Source organism: Polyodon spathula, chromosome 11 (genome assembly GCF_017654505.1).
Source record: "Polyodon spathula isolate WHYD16114869_AA chromosome 11, ASM1765450v1, whole genome shotgun sequence".
Classification (NCBI taxonomy): Eukaryota; Metazoa; Chordata; class Actinopteri; order Acipenseriformes; family Polyodontidae; genus Polyodon; species Polyodon spathula.
The window spans coordinates 4740370-4757684 of NC_054544.1; the positions used below are offsets into that span (position 1 = coordinate 4740370).

Sequence of the window (17315 nt, forward strand, 5' to 3'; positions counted from 1 at the left end):
TAACACTGTGTTCACATTTTTTCGGTGTGTTTGTAAACATTAACTTTCCTCCCTTTAATTTATTTTAATCATGTAACACAGCTGGAACGAGCCAAGTGTGTTGGAGCCATCCTAATAGTGGTGTTCAGGACTTTGTTTTATTTTTATTGTTTTTGTTTACCTGAAACTGGAGAATGCTGTTAACCCTCATTAAAACGACAGCCGAGAACAGATTTGTGAATACCAAAAAATTTTAACGAATGATTATTGACTTCAAAATTGAAGTTAACACCTCCTATAGTGTCCCTTTACCCAGCCCCCCAGGAGAGATTTTGATTACACTATGATTTTAAATTTTGTTTTAGGTCGGAAAGCACATTAAAATGTTATGTTCTACTTGACGCTTGCTTTTTTTTCTTGAATTTGTCCAAATATTTTGATGCACCAAGGGGACCAAGCTTTAGCTCTTGAAGGTCCAAATTACTGCATGTCTTGCCTGGGCAGGACCGTGTTGGGATGCAATCTTGTAGCACTTCAGAACAGATCTCCGAAGCTGAGCCAGGTCAGTCAGTACCTGGGAACATTCTGCTTTTTGGTTTGTGAGCTCTCCTGGCCTGGTTAGCAATTCTTAGGTTCTGAACAGATCATTGAAGCAAGGCAGGTACTGTGTACTGCTGCAGGGATGCAGAAGCTGCTAGGTGCAAGTGAGTAGAATCACGGTACGTTTTCTGTAACCCAGAGGATGGGAATCCAATAATAACCACCAGGGGTCTCTAGCAGTTGACACTTCTTTAAAATCCAAATCCAGTCTGGGAGAAAGAAAGGTCAAGGAAAGCGTTGTGTTAGGATATAAGATCGGCTTTAATTAAGAAAAAGCAAAAAACAGTGCATAGGGTTTTTAATACATTTTGTTACAGTAAATAGGAACAGGCTAAACAACTTTTGAAGCTGCTTAATAACACGATCCAGACTGAGTGAAAGGGAAACAGCACTGATTACGAGTAACCTGCTCACTCGTCAGGTATTTACATTATTGTTCTTCTTTGTACAGATATTGAACAATAGTGAGAAACAGTGAGGGGTTAACAGGACTGCAGGTGGCTGCTCTCAGTACAGTAGCCTGCAGTACAATACAACCAGCTGGGAATGGGGACTTCTTTTACTGTAACCTGACAGAAATGTGCCCAAGCCTTGAACGAGGAACACAAGGGCAGTCCTGAATCACCAGGAGCACTTCTCTGCTTATCACAGAGCTCCAGGGTCCTCCCTCTCCAGCATCGAGACACAAGGAAAACAGAAATGAATTGCTGAAAAGGGGAGTAAAGCATATGCCGTTCCAGTAACTGTGCCCCCCCTCCCCCTCCCCCTCCCTCTCCCTTATCACAGAGCTCCAGGGTCTGTGTTCTCCAGCAGCGAGAGACTTGAAAACATAAATGAATTGCAGAAGGGGGAGTAAAGTCTGTGCTTCACATCTACCCTCATCCCTTTTTTCTTTTTATTGGAGGAACCTCAGGACACCAGCATATTCTAATGCTGTAGTTTAGGAGCTGGTCCCTCTCCTCGCAAAGTTTCAAATCATGTGGCTGGATGAATTTTGAAAAGTTTGGTATTTGTTAAAGAAGCCAGATAACAGTCTAGAACAGTTTCATGAATATTAAACTGCATTTTAATCATCAGAATAAATTAAACCTGGTAGTAGACTCATACAGTACATACATTTACACTTTCGCCCTCCTCCTCCTGCCATGTGACAATTCACACACACAGTACCCATTGTTATTACAGCTAACAACACATCGCCCGCTTTCACAGCAGTTCCGTTTGCAAGACCAGGCTTTCGATTGTTTTTCTAAAACCACTAGACAGAGATTCATACAGCATAAGGAAGACTTCAAATAGTGAGGAACGTCCTCTTTTAATTGGTTCCCATTTACTGCCACGAGAACAAAGGAGGGTTGTCTTGAAAAGAAATCAATAAAAACTCAATAGCTGAAACACATAGTTCTCCCAGTCCCCCAGTGCTAACCTCTAGACCACATTACCTGCCTCCCTCCCAGTCCCCTCAACTCTAACCAATACCCACAATAGTAAAACTAAGGCCATGCAGTTCAGCTGCATATTAAAATGAACAAGGCTTGGGAGTAGCCCATGAATGTTACTCGACTACAGTATTGCACACTTCTTTTCTCTAACTTTAATCTTGCACACTCTAGGACCCAGTTTCAAACCGTTAGCTGACAGTCAGTCCAGGCTGAACTGGTTATTCTTTACAACACTTCAGAGATTTGATGCTAATCAGGCTTATGCTAATCTACACATATCCAAATATATTGACGAGTAGCTTGCATTGCCATGCAGGTTAGGAGTGAATACTGAACTGATAAGGGCTGCTGTTTAATGTCACTCATACACTTGTAATCTGATTAAAACCACACACACCTGTCCTTCGTATTCAACACCAAGCTCTGAGCTCTGGACTGGGCTGTTAAACCCAGTGGGCAAGGAGACCAGACTGGAGAATTTTCCTTTATAATCCTTTGCAGAGCAGAAACAGCTACCAGGGAGAACTGCAATTACAACGTGCAGCCATGGGGAGTCGCTGTGCACAAAGTAAAACTCCCAAGCCAAAGCAAAAACAGATTCTGGGATGGAACTAATGCCTTGTTTCCTCCGTGCCTGGACAAAAGCGTGGTTCAGGGTTTAAAACAAACTGGATCCAAGCTGCACAGGGTAAGGGTCTGGAACCAAACGCTGTTGATTTTGTCTGTGGAATCAAGGCATAGCGGTCTGCATATTTCCTATTACCTATGAGCTTAGTTAGACCCACCAGAGACTGGCGCATCAGTCCCAGCTCGGGTTTGTGTAATGACGCTCACAGAAGAACCAAGGGTGGTGCTGTTTGCTGTGCAATGGAACCCCTACTGCAGTCTCTGTAATAAAGCGAGGCTCAAGCTTTACCGTTGTGTGCGTCGCTCTCCATCTGTGTGTCTGTACTGAAATGCTCAATCTTACATAAGGATCAGAAAGATTATTTATAAAAAAACAAATCATAAACTACTATATATTAGTGCCAGTTACATAAACCCCCTCTCTCGCTCGCAGTCTTCTGATTCTTAACACTCACTATTTCACCAAGTCTTTCTTTTGGGTTCAAATGAAACTGGAAAGAGAAGGCAGGCTTGTGACTGGGGTCTCCCACGATGACATTGTTTAATTGCCACAGCACCCCCTTCTGGACTGTGCCTCTGTGTCTTGCAGGTTAACCCCTCGATGTCTGGCAGCGTGTGTCGGATTCTGAGTGTCCGTCTTTGGCATCTTCTTTGCTGTAAATAAAGGAATATTTTATTTGCGTGTATCTGTGCGTGTGCGTGTGTATCTGTGTGCGTGCGTATCTGTGCGTGTATATGTGCAAGTCTCTGTGTGTGCGTGTATCTCTGCATGTGTGTATATATGTGTGTGTGTGTGTGTGTGTGTGTGTGTGTGTGTGTGTGTGTGTGTGTGTGTGTGTGTGCACGCGCGTATCTCTGCGTGTGTGTATCTGTGTACAGACTCACCGATGGCCAGGAACAGCTCATTGACGTTCATGGCAGTCTTGGCTGAAGTCTCCATGAAGAGCAGCCCTGTGTCCTCGGCGTACGTCTGAGCCTCCTGGGAACAGGAGGGAGAGACACAGTGTGAGGAGCAGGGACTGCTGGTACAGGCCACCTGCAAACTAGCCTACCACACTTCAGAGGAATGGCATTAGCAACAGAGCCAGAAACATGCTATGTACTGTCCTGTGCATCTCCCTGCCAAGTCATATGCTAGCAGATATAATACTGAGTTACTCTAATATTGTGCACTGTAGTGCTCCTATCCCGCTGTATCTCACACCTCATACTCCACCATGCGCCTCTCTGCCAGGTCAGACTTGTTCCCAGCCAGTGCGATGACGATGTTGGGGCTGGCCTGTCTCTGCAGCTCCTTCACCCAGGCCTTTGCACGCTCAAACGTCTCCTACGGGGGTCAGCAAAGGACCAGCATCATAAACTGTGAGGGACTAGAGGCAATAATCTCTAGGTTGTGTACAGTAGTATCTGTAGTGAGTGTTCATGTGTTCTGACAGTAGAGCTACAGGTGGCAGTAGTGAGTGTTTGTGTGTTGTGACAGTACAGAGCTGCAGGTGGCAGTGGTGAGTGTTTGTGTGTTGTGACAGTACAAAGCTGCAGGTGGCAGTAGTGAGTGTTTGTGTGTTCTGACAGTACAGAGCTGCAGGTGGCAGTGGTGAGTGTGTGTTGTGACAGTACAGAGCTGCAGGTGGCAGTAGTGAGTGTTTGTGTGTTGTGACAGTACAGAGCTGCAGGTGGCAGTAGTGAGTGTTTGTGTGTTGTGACAGTACAGAGCTGCAGGTGGCAGTAGTGAGTGTTTGTGTGTTGTGACAGTACAGAGCTGCAGGTGGCAGTAGTGAGTGTTTGTGTGTTGTGACAGTACAGAGCTGCAGGTGGCAGTAGTGAGTGTTTGTGTGTTGTGACAGTACAGAGCTGCAGGTGGCAGTAGTGAGTGTTTGTGTGTTGTGACAGTACAGAGCTGCAGGTGGCAGTAGTGAGTGTTTGTGTGTTGTGACAGTACAGAGCTGCAGGTGGCAGTAGTGAGTGTTTGTGTGTTGTGACAGTACAGAGCTGCAGGTGGCAGTAGTGAGTGTTTGTGTGTTGTGACAGTACAGAGCTGCAGGTGGCAGTGGTGAGTGTTTGTGTGTTGTGACAGTACAGAGCTGCAGGTAGCAGTAGTGAGTGTTTGTGTGTTGTGACAGTACAGAGCTGGGGGTGGCAGTAGTGAGTGTTCGTGCACACACCGGTTTGGTGATGTCGAACACCACAATGGCAGCCTGCGCTCCTCTGTAGTACATGGGCGCCAGGCTGTGGTATCTCTCCTGCCCCGCCGTGTCCCAGATCTCAAACTTCACTGTTGTGTCGTCCAGACACACAGACTGTGCCAGGAACGCCGCTGCGGGGAGCAAGGGGACAATCAGCTGCAGAGCTCCCTCCTTGTTAGACCGTCTCACTTACACTGTGAAGACAGACTACCTCATAATTTAGTGTCACCGGGACCCAACCGTGATTTAACTGTATTCATGAATGATCAAATCATGAAATATGGAGGGGGCCATCCTAACAACTCAGCACGTCATCTTTTATTTAAGTAACTGAATAACGGTTTCCACATTTTTATAAAACAATTTAGTTTTCCTTGTCCTTCTGCAAACGTTTTTAGTAAATTAATAATTTTCCCACTCATTCATATATATAAATAAATCACTCTCTTGTTGGGTAAACCCTCTCATTCCTTACCAGCTCCACGGCCCTACTGTATAGTGTGAGTGCCTGCCTGCGTCTGCAAGGTATCCTTCACCACACCAAGTCACTAAATAAGGAAAGAATAACAAACAAGCAGCGCTTGCTTCCTTTCAGATATAAGACGAGCAGCGCTTGCTTCCTTGACCAGATTGCAGGTCTGCAACCATCACTTACTACACTCTGGATTCCTCAACGGGTCCAATGCATATTTGTTGCTGAGAGTTTCTGCATGTCCCTGTGTGAGTCTATCTCTGTCCCTGTCTGTGTCCCCTAGCCTGTGTCCTCTCACCCCCTATCGTGGTCTCCTGGAACTCGTCAAACTGCCCCTTGACGAATCGAAGCACTAGGCTGGACTTGCCCACCGCCATATCTCCCAGCAGAACCAGTTTGAACTGGCAGATCTTGGTCTGGCCCAGGCCGTTGGGCCGGGCACTCCCTCTGCTGGCCATTGAGCAGCGTTGTGGGGAACGGGCCTCTCTGCGGGTCTTCTGGTGGGGGCGCTGTGCAGGACAGGGTTGGGGGGGGCAGCTCACAGCTCTCTCAACTCCTAAAACAAGAAAGGCATGTTAAAAAATGTATAAAAATAAAAAAAGATGTGAAAGTAAACTAACATTACTGGGGATTTATTTTGTGAAGAATGTTAAAGGGACAGTCAAATGCAAAGTAACAGAACAGCCCTCATTATAACACAAAAATGACACTTGTCAGGTTCACACTCTAGGGCAGTCAGATAAATGTGCCTCTTACAACAGCATTTCAGTATCCTAAACTTGCTGCACCCAGCCCTGTGCTGTGACAGACAGACACACTGCCAGAGGCCAGCAGTCCCTCAGGCCCCTGGATGAACACTATCACACTGAGCCCTGGCGCCCCTGAGATGTCTGCTCTGTGCAGTGTGGATGGAAGCTAGTCTGCTGCAGTCATGTGACTGAGCACTGAGAGACCACACTTTGGGAGATAATCATAAAGGTGTCATCACAAACCTAACGGACCAACAGGGTGCCCTGCTACTGTGCTAGCTGCTGCCAGGTGCGGGTCAGCAAGCTGGAAACAAGGCTTCACCTGTTCTGATTAAGGGAAGGAAGGAGTTTGGATAATGATATCCAAATCTCAAACAATAGGGATTATGTTGTAAAACATTTTGCTCTGATACTGACAGCACAGGATGTGGTGAAGTGTACACGAATGTGTTCTGTCAGCCTGTAACAGGAAAGTGTTTAAAGGCATCTCATCCAGCAATCCCTTCCTAGATTTGAAACGTTCTGACGTCACTCTTCTTTCTTTCTGAAAAGGCTCATTTCAGAGTATTCCTTTTCTCTGACGGGACTGGAGGGGGTCTATTTTATAAATCCCAAAGTGTTATGGTAACGTCAAGTCCAGATTTTCTATGAAGACTGCCAGCTAAAATCTATAAACAAACATCTCTAGAAAAGACCCTAAAAGTATACATATTGTCTGCTCTAGCAGTGAAGAGAAATGTATTTGTTTTGTTTTTTTTTTTTTGTTTTGGTTTTTTTTTTAATCAGCCAGATGCAGTCTCTCGTGTGTTTGCCAAGAGATTCTGCAGTTGCTTATTTTGGAGAGGAAGTTCAGCTCCCGAGTGGCAGCGGCCTCCTCACAGATCAGCACTGGAAGCAGAGTTAAAGCAGAAGTCACCCCTCCACATGAATCAGCAGCTTTCTCTACAGACCGTTACTGAGCCCAGTTACAACACTGGAAAACCACAGGCAGTGCCTTGCCCATCACAGGCACTACACACATCAGACAGACAGACTCCACTCGCAGGAACCACACACACATATCAGACAGACTCCCCTCACAGGCACCACACACACACACACACACACATCAGACAGGCTCCACTCGCACGCACGCACACACACACACACACACACACACACACACACATCAGACAGACTCCCCTCACAGGCACCACACACACACACACACACACACATCAGACAGGCTCCACTCGCACGCACGCACCACACACACACACACACACACACACACACACACACACACAAGACAGGCTCCACGAGCGTGCACGGCGTGGTGCACCACACACACCACACAGTCATCAGTCTGTGTCCCCTGTCACAGGTGGAGTGTCCTGCACCACACACTCCCCTCACAGGCACCACACACATCAGACAGACAGACAGACTCTCCTCGAAGGCACCACACCCACACACACTAGACAGACTCCCCTCACAGGCACCACACCCACACACACACATACTAGACAGACTCCACTTGCAGGCACCACACACACACACATACACATCAGACAGACTCCCCTCACAGGCACCACACACATCAGAAAGACAGACTCCCCTCGAAGACACCACACACACACACACACACACACACACACACAACTCGCAGGCACCACACACACACACACACACACACACAGACACTCCACTCACAGGCACCACACACACACACAGAGACTCCACTCGCAGGCACCACACACACAAATCAGACAGACAGACAGACAGACTCCCCTCACAGGCACCACACACATCAGACAGACAGACAGGCTCCCCTCACATCAGCAGACAGACAGACTCCCCTCACTGGCACCACTGGCACCACACACATCAGACAGACAGACAGACAGACTCCCCTCACATCAGCAGAGAGACAGACTCCCCTCACTGGCACCACACACATCAGACAGACAGACAGACTCCCCTCACATCAGCAGACAGACAGACTCCCCTCACATCAGCAGACAGACAGACCACCCTCACAGGCACCACACACATCAGACAGACAGACAGACTCCCCTCACTGGCACCACACACATCAGCAGACAGACAGACTCCCCTCACTGGCACCACACACATCAGCAGACAGACAGACTCCCCTCACTGGCACCACACACATCAGCAGACAGACAGACTCCCCTCACTGGCACCACACACATCAGACAGACAGACAGACTCCCCTCACTGGCACCACACACATCAGCAGACAGACAGACTCCCCTCACTGGCACCACACACATCAGCAGACAGACAGACTCCCCTCACTGGCACCACACACATCAGCAGACAGACAGACTCCCCTCACTGGCACCACACACATCAGACAGAGACAAGAATGAGGACAGAAGGCAAGTTGGGTTGGAAAGCCCCAGAAGAGACTGGGCACCTATTTTAGGATTGGCTGCCTGCCTTAGCTTTATAAATGATGAGGTAGATGGTCAGCACTAAACTGAGACAAAGCAAGTCAACAGATCACTGACATACAGCCTGAGATGTGCCGCTATTGTACCTCACCAGAACTCCAAGAACACACAATCAGAGGCCATACAGTGAAACTTGGAATAAGTAACTAAGTCACACATATAAACGTTTCACATTACACTTATGAAGACACTGGCCAAAACATTGTTATGTTACCTTTTAATACCCTATCGAACGAAATGAAAATAAATCCGTCAGGCAAACAAATAACAGGCAGGCCTCGCATTTTATTACCGAGCTTGTGCAATAACAAGAATGAAAAACAGTACCGTTCAGCACAGCTTTAAAAGAAGCACATGATCCTACCAGGGGCAGGGTGAATTGAGGACGTGATCCAGATAGTTTAATAACTGCCCACTGCTACACGTATATTAAGGGTGTAAGCTTTGAAATATTTCTACACTGCAGTGCAACCCATGTAATACTGGACGAGATTCCTCAAAGGCGTGCAGGTGTATGTACGGATAAGCACATTAAGCCGCCTTGGTGAACATGGAAAGCTGCCTGAACCAGAGGGAAAGCTTCAGTACAGAACTGAATAATTGCACCGCCAATAACACTGTGACAGGGACACGATGAGGCTGTCTATGAATCGCAATAAGAAGCCACAGTCTGGTAGTAATACCAACAACACCGACCACAAGTATTTATTTCAGTAGCAAGCACAAAGTGTGAGTCAGACAGAAAGGCACCTACATAAAACACCCGATTCTAATCATAATTACGAGCCACGTTTCATCGCAATGGGAACGCAGCATCTAGCTAGGTTTGCATTTAAATGGCAATACAAAAAGGCGTCAGCCAGCCTCGCAACGCAGCCAACCCCAAAATATTTTTGGGGGTCTCAGTTGAGCTCGGCTACACTGCGCCCATAGTCGGGGAAATTTCTGAACACAACGGCCGGTCCCGAACGGCCCTGTGCCGTGGATGACAGGCTACAGGGCTCCTCTGGCATAAACATGAAGAGTGAATTACCTGGTGTCGGGATAATAAAATCTAAATCCTCTCCTCGATCTGTTATGTAGCGGGCTGTTGTTATTTTTTGTTCGGTATGTCAGCTGTACGATTCCAACTCCTACTTCCTGCACAGTCGCGCAGCCGCACTAGTCAGCACAGGTGGTGCCAGATTGTTTTTGCTTTGCTACGCCCCGACACATTTTACAAGTAACCAGCCAAAAAGTAGCCAAGTTGTGTTTTTTAAACCAGCCAAAAAACGTATACTTACATTTAAGACTTAAATATATATTACAAAAGCATACATTCGTGCTACATGTTTATTTTAAACACACAAATAACACAGATAAGTACATATTCATATATATATAAACTATATATATATATATATATATATATATATATATATATATATATATATATATATATGATAATATATATATAAATATATATATCCAAATAATATCAGAGAGTTTTTTCACACAGTTTTCAGTTCAAGATTTGCTGTTTCTTATGTGATGAGTTAAAATGCAAGTGTGAGCATTTGTGTTTATCTGTCATCTTATTGGAGGCTGAGCTTCAGAACACAGGTACGCCCCATGGGATGGGGGGGGGGCGTGGTATATAGAGTGTGCAGGGCATTGTGGTGATTGAAGTCCTGCACTGATGGGAGGGGGTGGGGTGCGTGGTATATAGAGTGTGCAGGGCATTGTGGTGATTGAAGTCCTGCACTGATGGGAGGGGGCGGGGGGCGTGGTATATAGAGTGTGCAGGGCATTGTGGTGATTGAAGTCCTGCACTGATGGGAGGGGGTGGGGTGCGTGGTATATAGAGTATGCAGGGCATTGTGGTGATTGAAGTCCTGCACTGATGGGAGGGGGCGGGGGGCGTGGTATATAGAGTGTGCAGGGCATTGTGGTGATTGAAGTCCTGCACTGATGGGAGGGGGTGGGGTGCGTGGTATATAGAGTATGCAGGGCATTGTGGTGATTGAAGTCCTGCACTGATGGGAGGGGGTGGGGTGCGTGGTATATAGAGTGTGCAGGGCATTGTGGTGATTGAAGTCCTGCACTGATGGGAGGGGGTGGGGTGCGTGGTATATAGAGTGTGCAGGGCATTGTGGTGATTGAAGTCCTGCACTGATGGGAGGGGGTGGGGTGCGTGGTATATAGAGTATGCAGGGCATTGTGGTGATTGAAGTCCTGCACTGATGGGAGGGGGTGGGGTGCGTGGTATATAGAGTATGCAGGGCATTGTGGTGATTGAAGTCCTGCACTGATGGGAGGGGGTGGGGTGCGTGGTATATAGAGTATGCAGGGCATTGTGGTGATTGAAGTCCTGCACTGATGGGAGGGGGTGGGGTGCGTGGTATATAGAGTGTGCAGGGCATTGTGGTGATGCACTGATGGGAGGGGGTGGGGTGCGTGGTATATAGAGTGTGCAGGGCATTGTGGTGATTGAAGTCCTGCACTGATGGGAGGGGGTGGGGTGCGTGGTATATAGAGTATGCAGGGCATTGTGGTGATTGAAGTCCTGCACTGATGGGAGGGGGTGGGGTGCGTGGTATATAGAGTGTGCAGGGCATTGTGGTGATTGAAGTCCTGCACTGATGGGAGGGGGTGGGGTGCGTGGTATATAGAGTATGCAGGGCATTGTGGTGATTGTACGTCCGGTCCTGCACTGATGGGGGGTGTGGGTGCGTGGTATATAAGTATAGGGCATTGTGTGATTGAAGTCCTGCACTGATGGAGGGGGGGGGTGCGTGGTATATAGAGTATGCAGGGCATTGTGGTGATTGAAGTAACGTGGGATATACAGTCAACGTTGCACTTGACGTGACTAGGGAAGGTCCTGCACTGATGGGGGGGGGTGGGGGGGTGGGGGGGGGGGGGGCACTGATGGCATTGGGGGTGCGTGGTATATAGAGTGTGCAGGGCATTGTGGTGATTGAAGTCCTGCACTGATGGGAGGGGGTGGGGTGCGTGGTATATAGAGTATGCAGGGCATTGTGGTGATTGGGGTCCTGGGGGGGGGGGGGGGGGGGGGGGCGTGGTATATAGAGTATGCAGGGCATTGTGGTGATTGAAGTCCTGCACTGATGGGAGGGGGTGGGGTGCGTGGTATATAGAGTATGCAGGGCATTGTGGTGATTGAAGTCCTGCACTGATGGGGGGGGGGGGGCGTGGTATATAGAGTGTGCAGGGCATTGTGGTGATTGAAGTCCTGCACTGATGGGAGGGGGTGGGGTGCGTGGTATATAGAGTATGCAGGGCATTGTGGTGATTGAAGTCCTGCACTGATGGGAGGGGGTGGGGTTTGGCGTGGTATATAGAGATGTGCAGGCATTGGTGGTGATTGAAATCCTGCAACTGATGGGGGGGGGGGTGCGTGGTATATAGAGTATGCAGGGCATTGTGGTGATTGAAGTCCTGCACTGATGGGAGGGGGTGGGGTGCGTGGTATATAGAGTATGCAGGGCATTGTGGTGATTGAAGTCCTGCACTGATGGGAGGGGGGGGGGGGCGGGGGCATTGTGGTGATTGAAGTCCTGGGGGGGATGGGGGGGGGGGGGGGGCGTGGTATATAGAGTGTGCAGGGCATTGTGGTGATTGAAGTCCTGCACTGATGGGAGGGGGTGGGGTGCGTGGTATATAGAGTGTGCAGGGCATTGTGGTGATTGAAGTCCTGCACTGATGGGAGGGGGCGGGGGGCGTGGTATATAGAGTGTGCAGGGCATTGTGGTGATTGAAGTCCTGCACTGATGGGAGGGGGGGGGGGCGTGGTATATAGAGTGATTGCAGGGCATTGTGGTGATTGAAGTCCTGCACTGATGGGAGGGGGTGGGGGGCGTGGTATATAGAGTGTGCAGGGCATTGTGGTGATTGAAGTCCTGCACTGATGGGAGGGGGTGGGGTGCGTGGTATATAGAGTGTGCAGGGCATTGTGGTGATTGAAGTCCTGCATTGATGGGAGGGGGTGGGGGGCGTGGTATATAGAGTGTGCAGGGCATTGTGGTGATTGAAGTCCTGCATTGATGACGACTTCATATTCAAAAGAAATAGATGAAAAAAAACATGCGCAGTAAAAATAGCAAAATCAGCACAAAAAAGGCAAGACAATATTTACCCACTAGGTGTTTTAAAGTAAAAAGTCAAATTTGGCTGGAAAACCGCCAATCTGTGCCCAACTGGCGGAGGGGAGAGTAATTAATCTCAGAGCAATGTAAGCACATGTCTCCAGTAGCAGTCTGTTTGAATTGTACAAATAGATTGTGTTAGTAGTATTTAAATCACATGATGCTGTTGATAGAAGCAGCTGCATTATTTTAAGTGTGTTGATCATTTATGTAATATTATTTTTGTCTTGCAATCGTAGTTATGCTGTGCGAGGAGAGGCGCGGACAAAGGAGCTTTAACAGCAAGAAGCAGCAGTTCTGGAAAGGGGTACGATATACCGCTCAAATCTGGAATTTCTTATATATATATATATATATTATATATAATATATATAGATATATATTATATATAATATAATTACTGAAGAGCAACACATTATCTAAAATTGTAAAGGTAGACGATTTTGTGGGTGAACTACAGTTTGTTTTGTAGCGATTTGTGCAGTAGCCAATCGCAGCATTGACAGTGTACCATTTTCTGCTGTTACACGGGTCAAGTTTTGGTCCACATACCACATTCTGACAATGTACCACTTTCTAACACTACACCAGTATCGACTGACTGGTGCCATACAAAGAAGGTAAATATATACAAGAGACTATAGCACAGTGAACCTGATCTTGTTCTAGGACATGGGTATAAATACCCAGTAAAAACCCTATTTCAAAAAGGAGGCATCAGTTAGACACCCAGCAAGACAGGGCAGTCTATCAAATGTATTGCCAAGAGAAAATGTGACCCACAGGAGATTTTAATTTTTTTTTTTTTTTTTTTTCCCATGTACAAGTTACACAGTATGTTATTTTATTACTGGTGTGCTTTTAAATTATCCAAAATGTACTTTATTAACAATCAAGAGATTAAGGAGTAAAAAAAAAAATACAAAAGCTTATTTTTATTTATTTATTTATTTATTTTTCCTGTGGAAGTTAGAGGACAAGTCATTGTTGTGTTCCTACTTGTCAATGGGAGGATTAACCCCAGTGTGCCCCGGTGTGTTTCCCTCAGGATTCTCCAGGGGTATATACAGAGCCTGAAGACCCAGCTCAATGGGGGGTGCTTGCCGGTGGTTTTATTTCAGCTGGGCTGTGGCAGAGTCGTGCTGCTGCAGTCACTCGGTGAGTCGACGGAAGGACTGCACGGTGGGGCACACGGCACCCCAGTCCACAGGCTTGTGGTACTCCCCCTTCTCCAGCAGGTACTGACGGCCCCTGTAGTTGGGATGCTCGAAGAACACCCAGAAGCCCTCCAGAACCTTGCAGGAGTGGACCTCGCGGGTTCGGAACTGGTCCATAACCGAGGGGCAGTCCTCCGTGGCCTCGAAGACCTGGCCTGCGAAGTCACCCTTGTCGTACAGCTGGATCTTGTACTGGCTTCCTCTGGTCTGTGGAAGAGAGGGGAAGGGAAGGGTTCATCAGTGAGGCTCAGGCTGTCAGTAGTTTAGCATTGTCCCCTAGATCAGTGTTTTTAGCTCATGAGCCCTAGTGCAACACGCAGTGCTCTGTTCAGCAGTACCACTGGGAAGGGTGTAAAGATACACTAATGTCATGATGCAGCTATGCAGTCTGATAGATACCATACATGTGATGCTCCAACATGGATTTCAAAGGTCAGTTCAGACTGAGCAGGACTTTAGCTCAGGAGAGGCTGTATGTTCATTGTGAAGCACTAACTTAACACAGTGCGAGTACACTGCTGTATTTTCAGCTAAGGTCATGATGTAGTTTTGTAGTTTATGCTTAAATATAAATGATACACCTGCTGCTTCTAAAATAACTGAGATTAAAGCCTTATTTCATCAAATTTCTTTCAAATTCTTCATGTTTTAAAATCAACTAATTTGGTGGTTCACATGACACCAGTGTGAAATGCCAGATGTTTTTTTGTTAAATTTTTATTTTAATTTAATAGTTTGTGCAGATAGTGACCTGCAAAATGAAACTTAATAGTAAATTCAAATGTTTTGACATGTTTTTTATTTTTATTTTTATATTATTTAATTGCTATGACATTAAATGCCAAGGTTAGATAATAAAAATAGTATGAGCTTACAAAATTTCATCAACAGGTGAGCAGAAGGTAAATAAAACAATGCGCCTTATGTATTCATACCAACCATTTTGTGAACTACGGTGCACTATAGCTTTGTGTGCTTTTGGTCTACATACCTATATTATAATTTATCAAGTAAAGTATCATAATTTATCAATAAATAAATCATTACACCCCTAATGCCAGTAGTGCAAGACACGACCCTCCCCTTTACACTGGCAATTCAGATCATCTAGTTTTGTATTAATCTATAGTATACACTGCCTGGCTGCTTTATCAGGACCAGTACCTAACATGGGATTGGGTCATTGTCAGCCCTAATCACAGCCCTAACACGACATGGCATTGACTCCAGCAGGTGTGGGAGGAGTGCACATCGTCTCGTGATTGAAATGCACTGTGTGGAGGTTGTACAGACAGAAGGACAGTAGGTTCAGGTGTGCGTCAGACACTTACAAAGTGGATCATCTTGCAGGAGCCGAGCCTGTCGTTGAGGCCCATCCAGCGTATGTATTCGGGGTACTCCCCGCGGGTCAGCACGTATTGGTATCCCATGAAGTTGGGGCGCTCGTACGCCACCCAGGCCCCGCTTTCCACACGGATGGAGTTGCAGCGGCTCAGGTAGGTGTGGAAGTCCGAGGAGTCGCTGTCACACTCGTAACGGCGACCCTGGAAGTTCTTGTCTTCGTAGAACACAATCTGGAAAGAGGATACGGGTATTACAGCAGTAAAACACATTGGCCAGTGCGCTCGAGGACATAGATGAGTGCTCGGTCCAAGTGGGTAATGAAAAAAGAAACAAAGAAGACAACACCACCAATGCAACCACTGCGTTTTCTGTTTATCCTACTAGATAAGTCAATACCTGTTCTCCTCAGCCATTCAGACACTAGCTGACTCTGCACATTTCTGAAACTAGCTCACAATCAACAAGTACTGACCAGACAATACAATATGATGTTCACCACAGCCTTCTGACACAACGCATTGCAGCAAATGGGTTAATTCAACAGGGACACTGGGACTTCAGTTCCGCAGGAACGACTTCCTCAAATAATTGTTATAATAATATTAACACACTGCTCTGAAGTGCCAGCTTCCAAAAGCATTGGGTCTGGTTAACACACCAATTCCAAGTGAGCGACTGCATGAAAACAAGCAGCGGAGACATGGCAATGAATCTGTTTTTAATGTATTATAAACCAAAAGACAAATTAAACACCTGATTTTATTATTTACTGTGTTTATTTTTATTGAAGCATGATTTATTAGAATATGCACAGCTGTCTCTTTTGGTACAAGAGCATCTTCATGTTTCACACTTCTCTTCGCAGTCCTCTTGCTCATGAGACGGGGGTCAACTAATAATAACTGTACATATTAACTTAGAACCTTTCTTTATGAGAGGATGTCATTATGTTTTAAAGATAGCGATTAAATCATATTAATAAAAAAGCAGTAATAATAGTAATAATAATAATAATAATAATAATAATAATAATAATAATAATAATAATAGACTGCGAGTGTCAGACTTACCTTGCCCATCTTTGACATAGTGGCTGTTTTGCTACTATCTCTGAAGGCTGTTGTGGTTATGCTGGTGAAGTCAAATCCAAGCTCTAGCCCTTTTATACCCTGCTGGGTTTTATAAAGAAAGAGAATCGCTTTGTCATGAAAATCAGATCCAAAAATTGAGTCAGTGATTCTAACGCTAGTCAGGTTTTCCAGAAAAGCAAAGCAGGATTTTGAAATAAAGGCAGTGCAGTGCGAGCTCCCATTGTCACTGTGCTGGCCTTGCTGAATCCCCCCACTGCACGCCAAGATCATTGCCAAGTCTGGTGGGGGGGGAAAATGCTGGATTATTGAATTTATTGTAGTGAATGTGCAAAATTGAGCCCTACTCAGCCAATTCTCAACACAGAAAAACAATAGAGAATCAAGAAGAACGGGGGGGGGGGGGGGGGGGGGGGGGGGTGGAGACTGTGTAGAGGGTGGATGTCTTGGACCACGAAGAGTAATGGGACTGCAACTTGATAGCACAAACTTGATAAAATGTTACTCTGTAGAACTCTTTGGAATTTGCATTAACATTAATAGATCTCAGAGTTGGGAACCACACACCATGTTTAGGGCTGGAGTTTAAGAACATAAGAACATAAGAAAGTTTACAAACGAGAGGAGGCCATTCGGCCCATCTTGCTCGTTTGGTTGTTAGTAGCTTATTGATCCCAAAATCTCATCAAGCAGCTTCTTGAAGGATCCCAGGGTGTCAGCTTCAACAACATTACTGGGCAGTTGATTCCAGACCCTCACAATTCTCTGTGTAAAAAAGCGTCTCCTATTTTCTGTTCTGAATGCCCCTTTTTCTAAACTCCATTTGTGACCCCTGGTCCTTGTTTCTTTTTTCAGGCTGAAAAAGTCCCTTGCGTCGACACTGTCAATACCTTTTAGAATTTTGAATGCTTGAATTAGGTCGCCACGTAGTCTTCTTTGTTCAAGACTGAACAGATTCAATTCTTTTAGCCTGTCTGCATATGACATGCCTTTTAAACCCGGAATAA

The 17315-nt window shown here is 46.3% G+C and overlaps 2 protein-coding genes across 2 annotated transcripts; both read right to left on the minus strand.

Annotated features, from left to right (window-relative positions):
- Positions 1–821: 821 nt before the first annotated feature.
- Positions 822–9682, minus strand: LOC121322768 (ras-related protein Rab-5B-like). Its single transcript, XM_041263053.1, has 6 exons — positions 9545–9682; positions 5602–5859; positions 4811–4962; positions 3853–3975; positions 3534–3627; positions 822–3302 (listed from the first exon to the last, which is right to left on the minus strand). The coding sequence occupies exons 2-6, from the start codon at positions 5759–5761 to the stop codon at positions 3190–3192; spliced, it is 642 nt and encodes a 213-aa protein (XP_041118987.1). The 5' UTR covers positions 5762–5859; positions 9545–9682; the 3' UTR covers positions 822–3189.
- A 3915-nt stretch (positions 9683–13597) lies between these two features.
- LOC121322767 (gamma-crystallin S) lies at positions 13598–16397 on the minus strand. Its single transcript, XM_041263052.1, has 3 exons — positions 16291–16397; positions 15208–15450; positions 13598–14083 (listed from the first exon to the last, which is right to left on the minus strand). Exons 1-3 carry the CDS (start codon positions 16306–16308, stop codon positions 13811–13813), a joined length of 534 nt encoding a protein of 177 aa, XP_041118986.1. The 5' UTR covers positions 16309–16397; the 3' UTR covers positions 13598–13810.
- Positions 16398–17315: the final 918 nt, after the last annotated feature.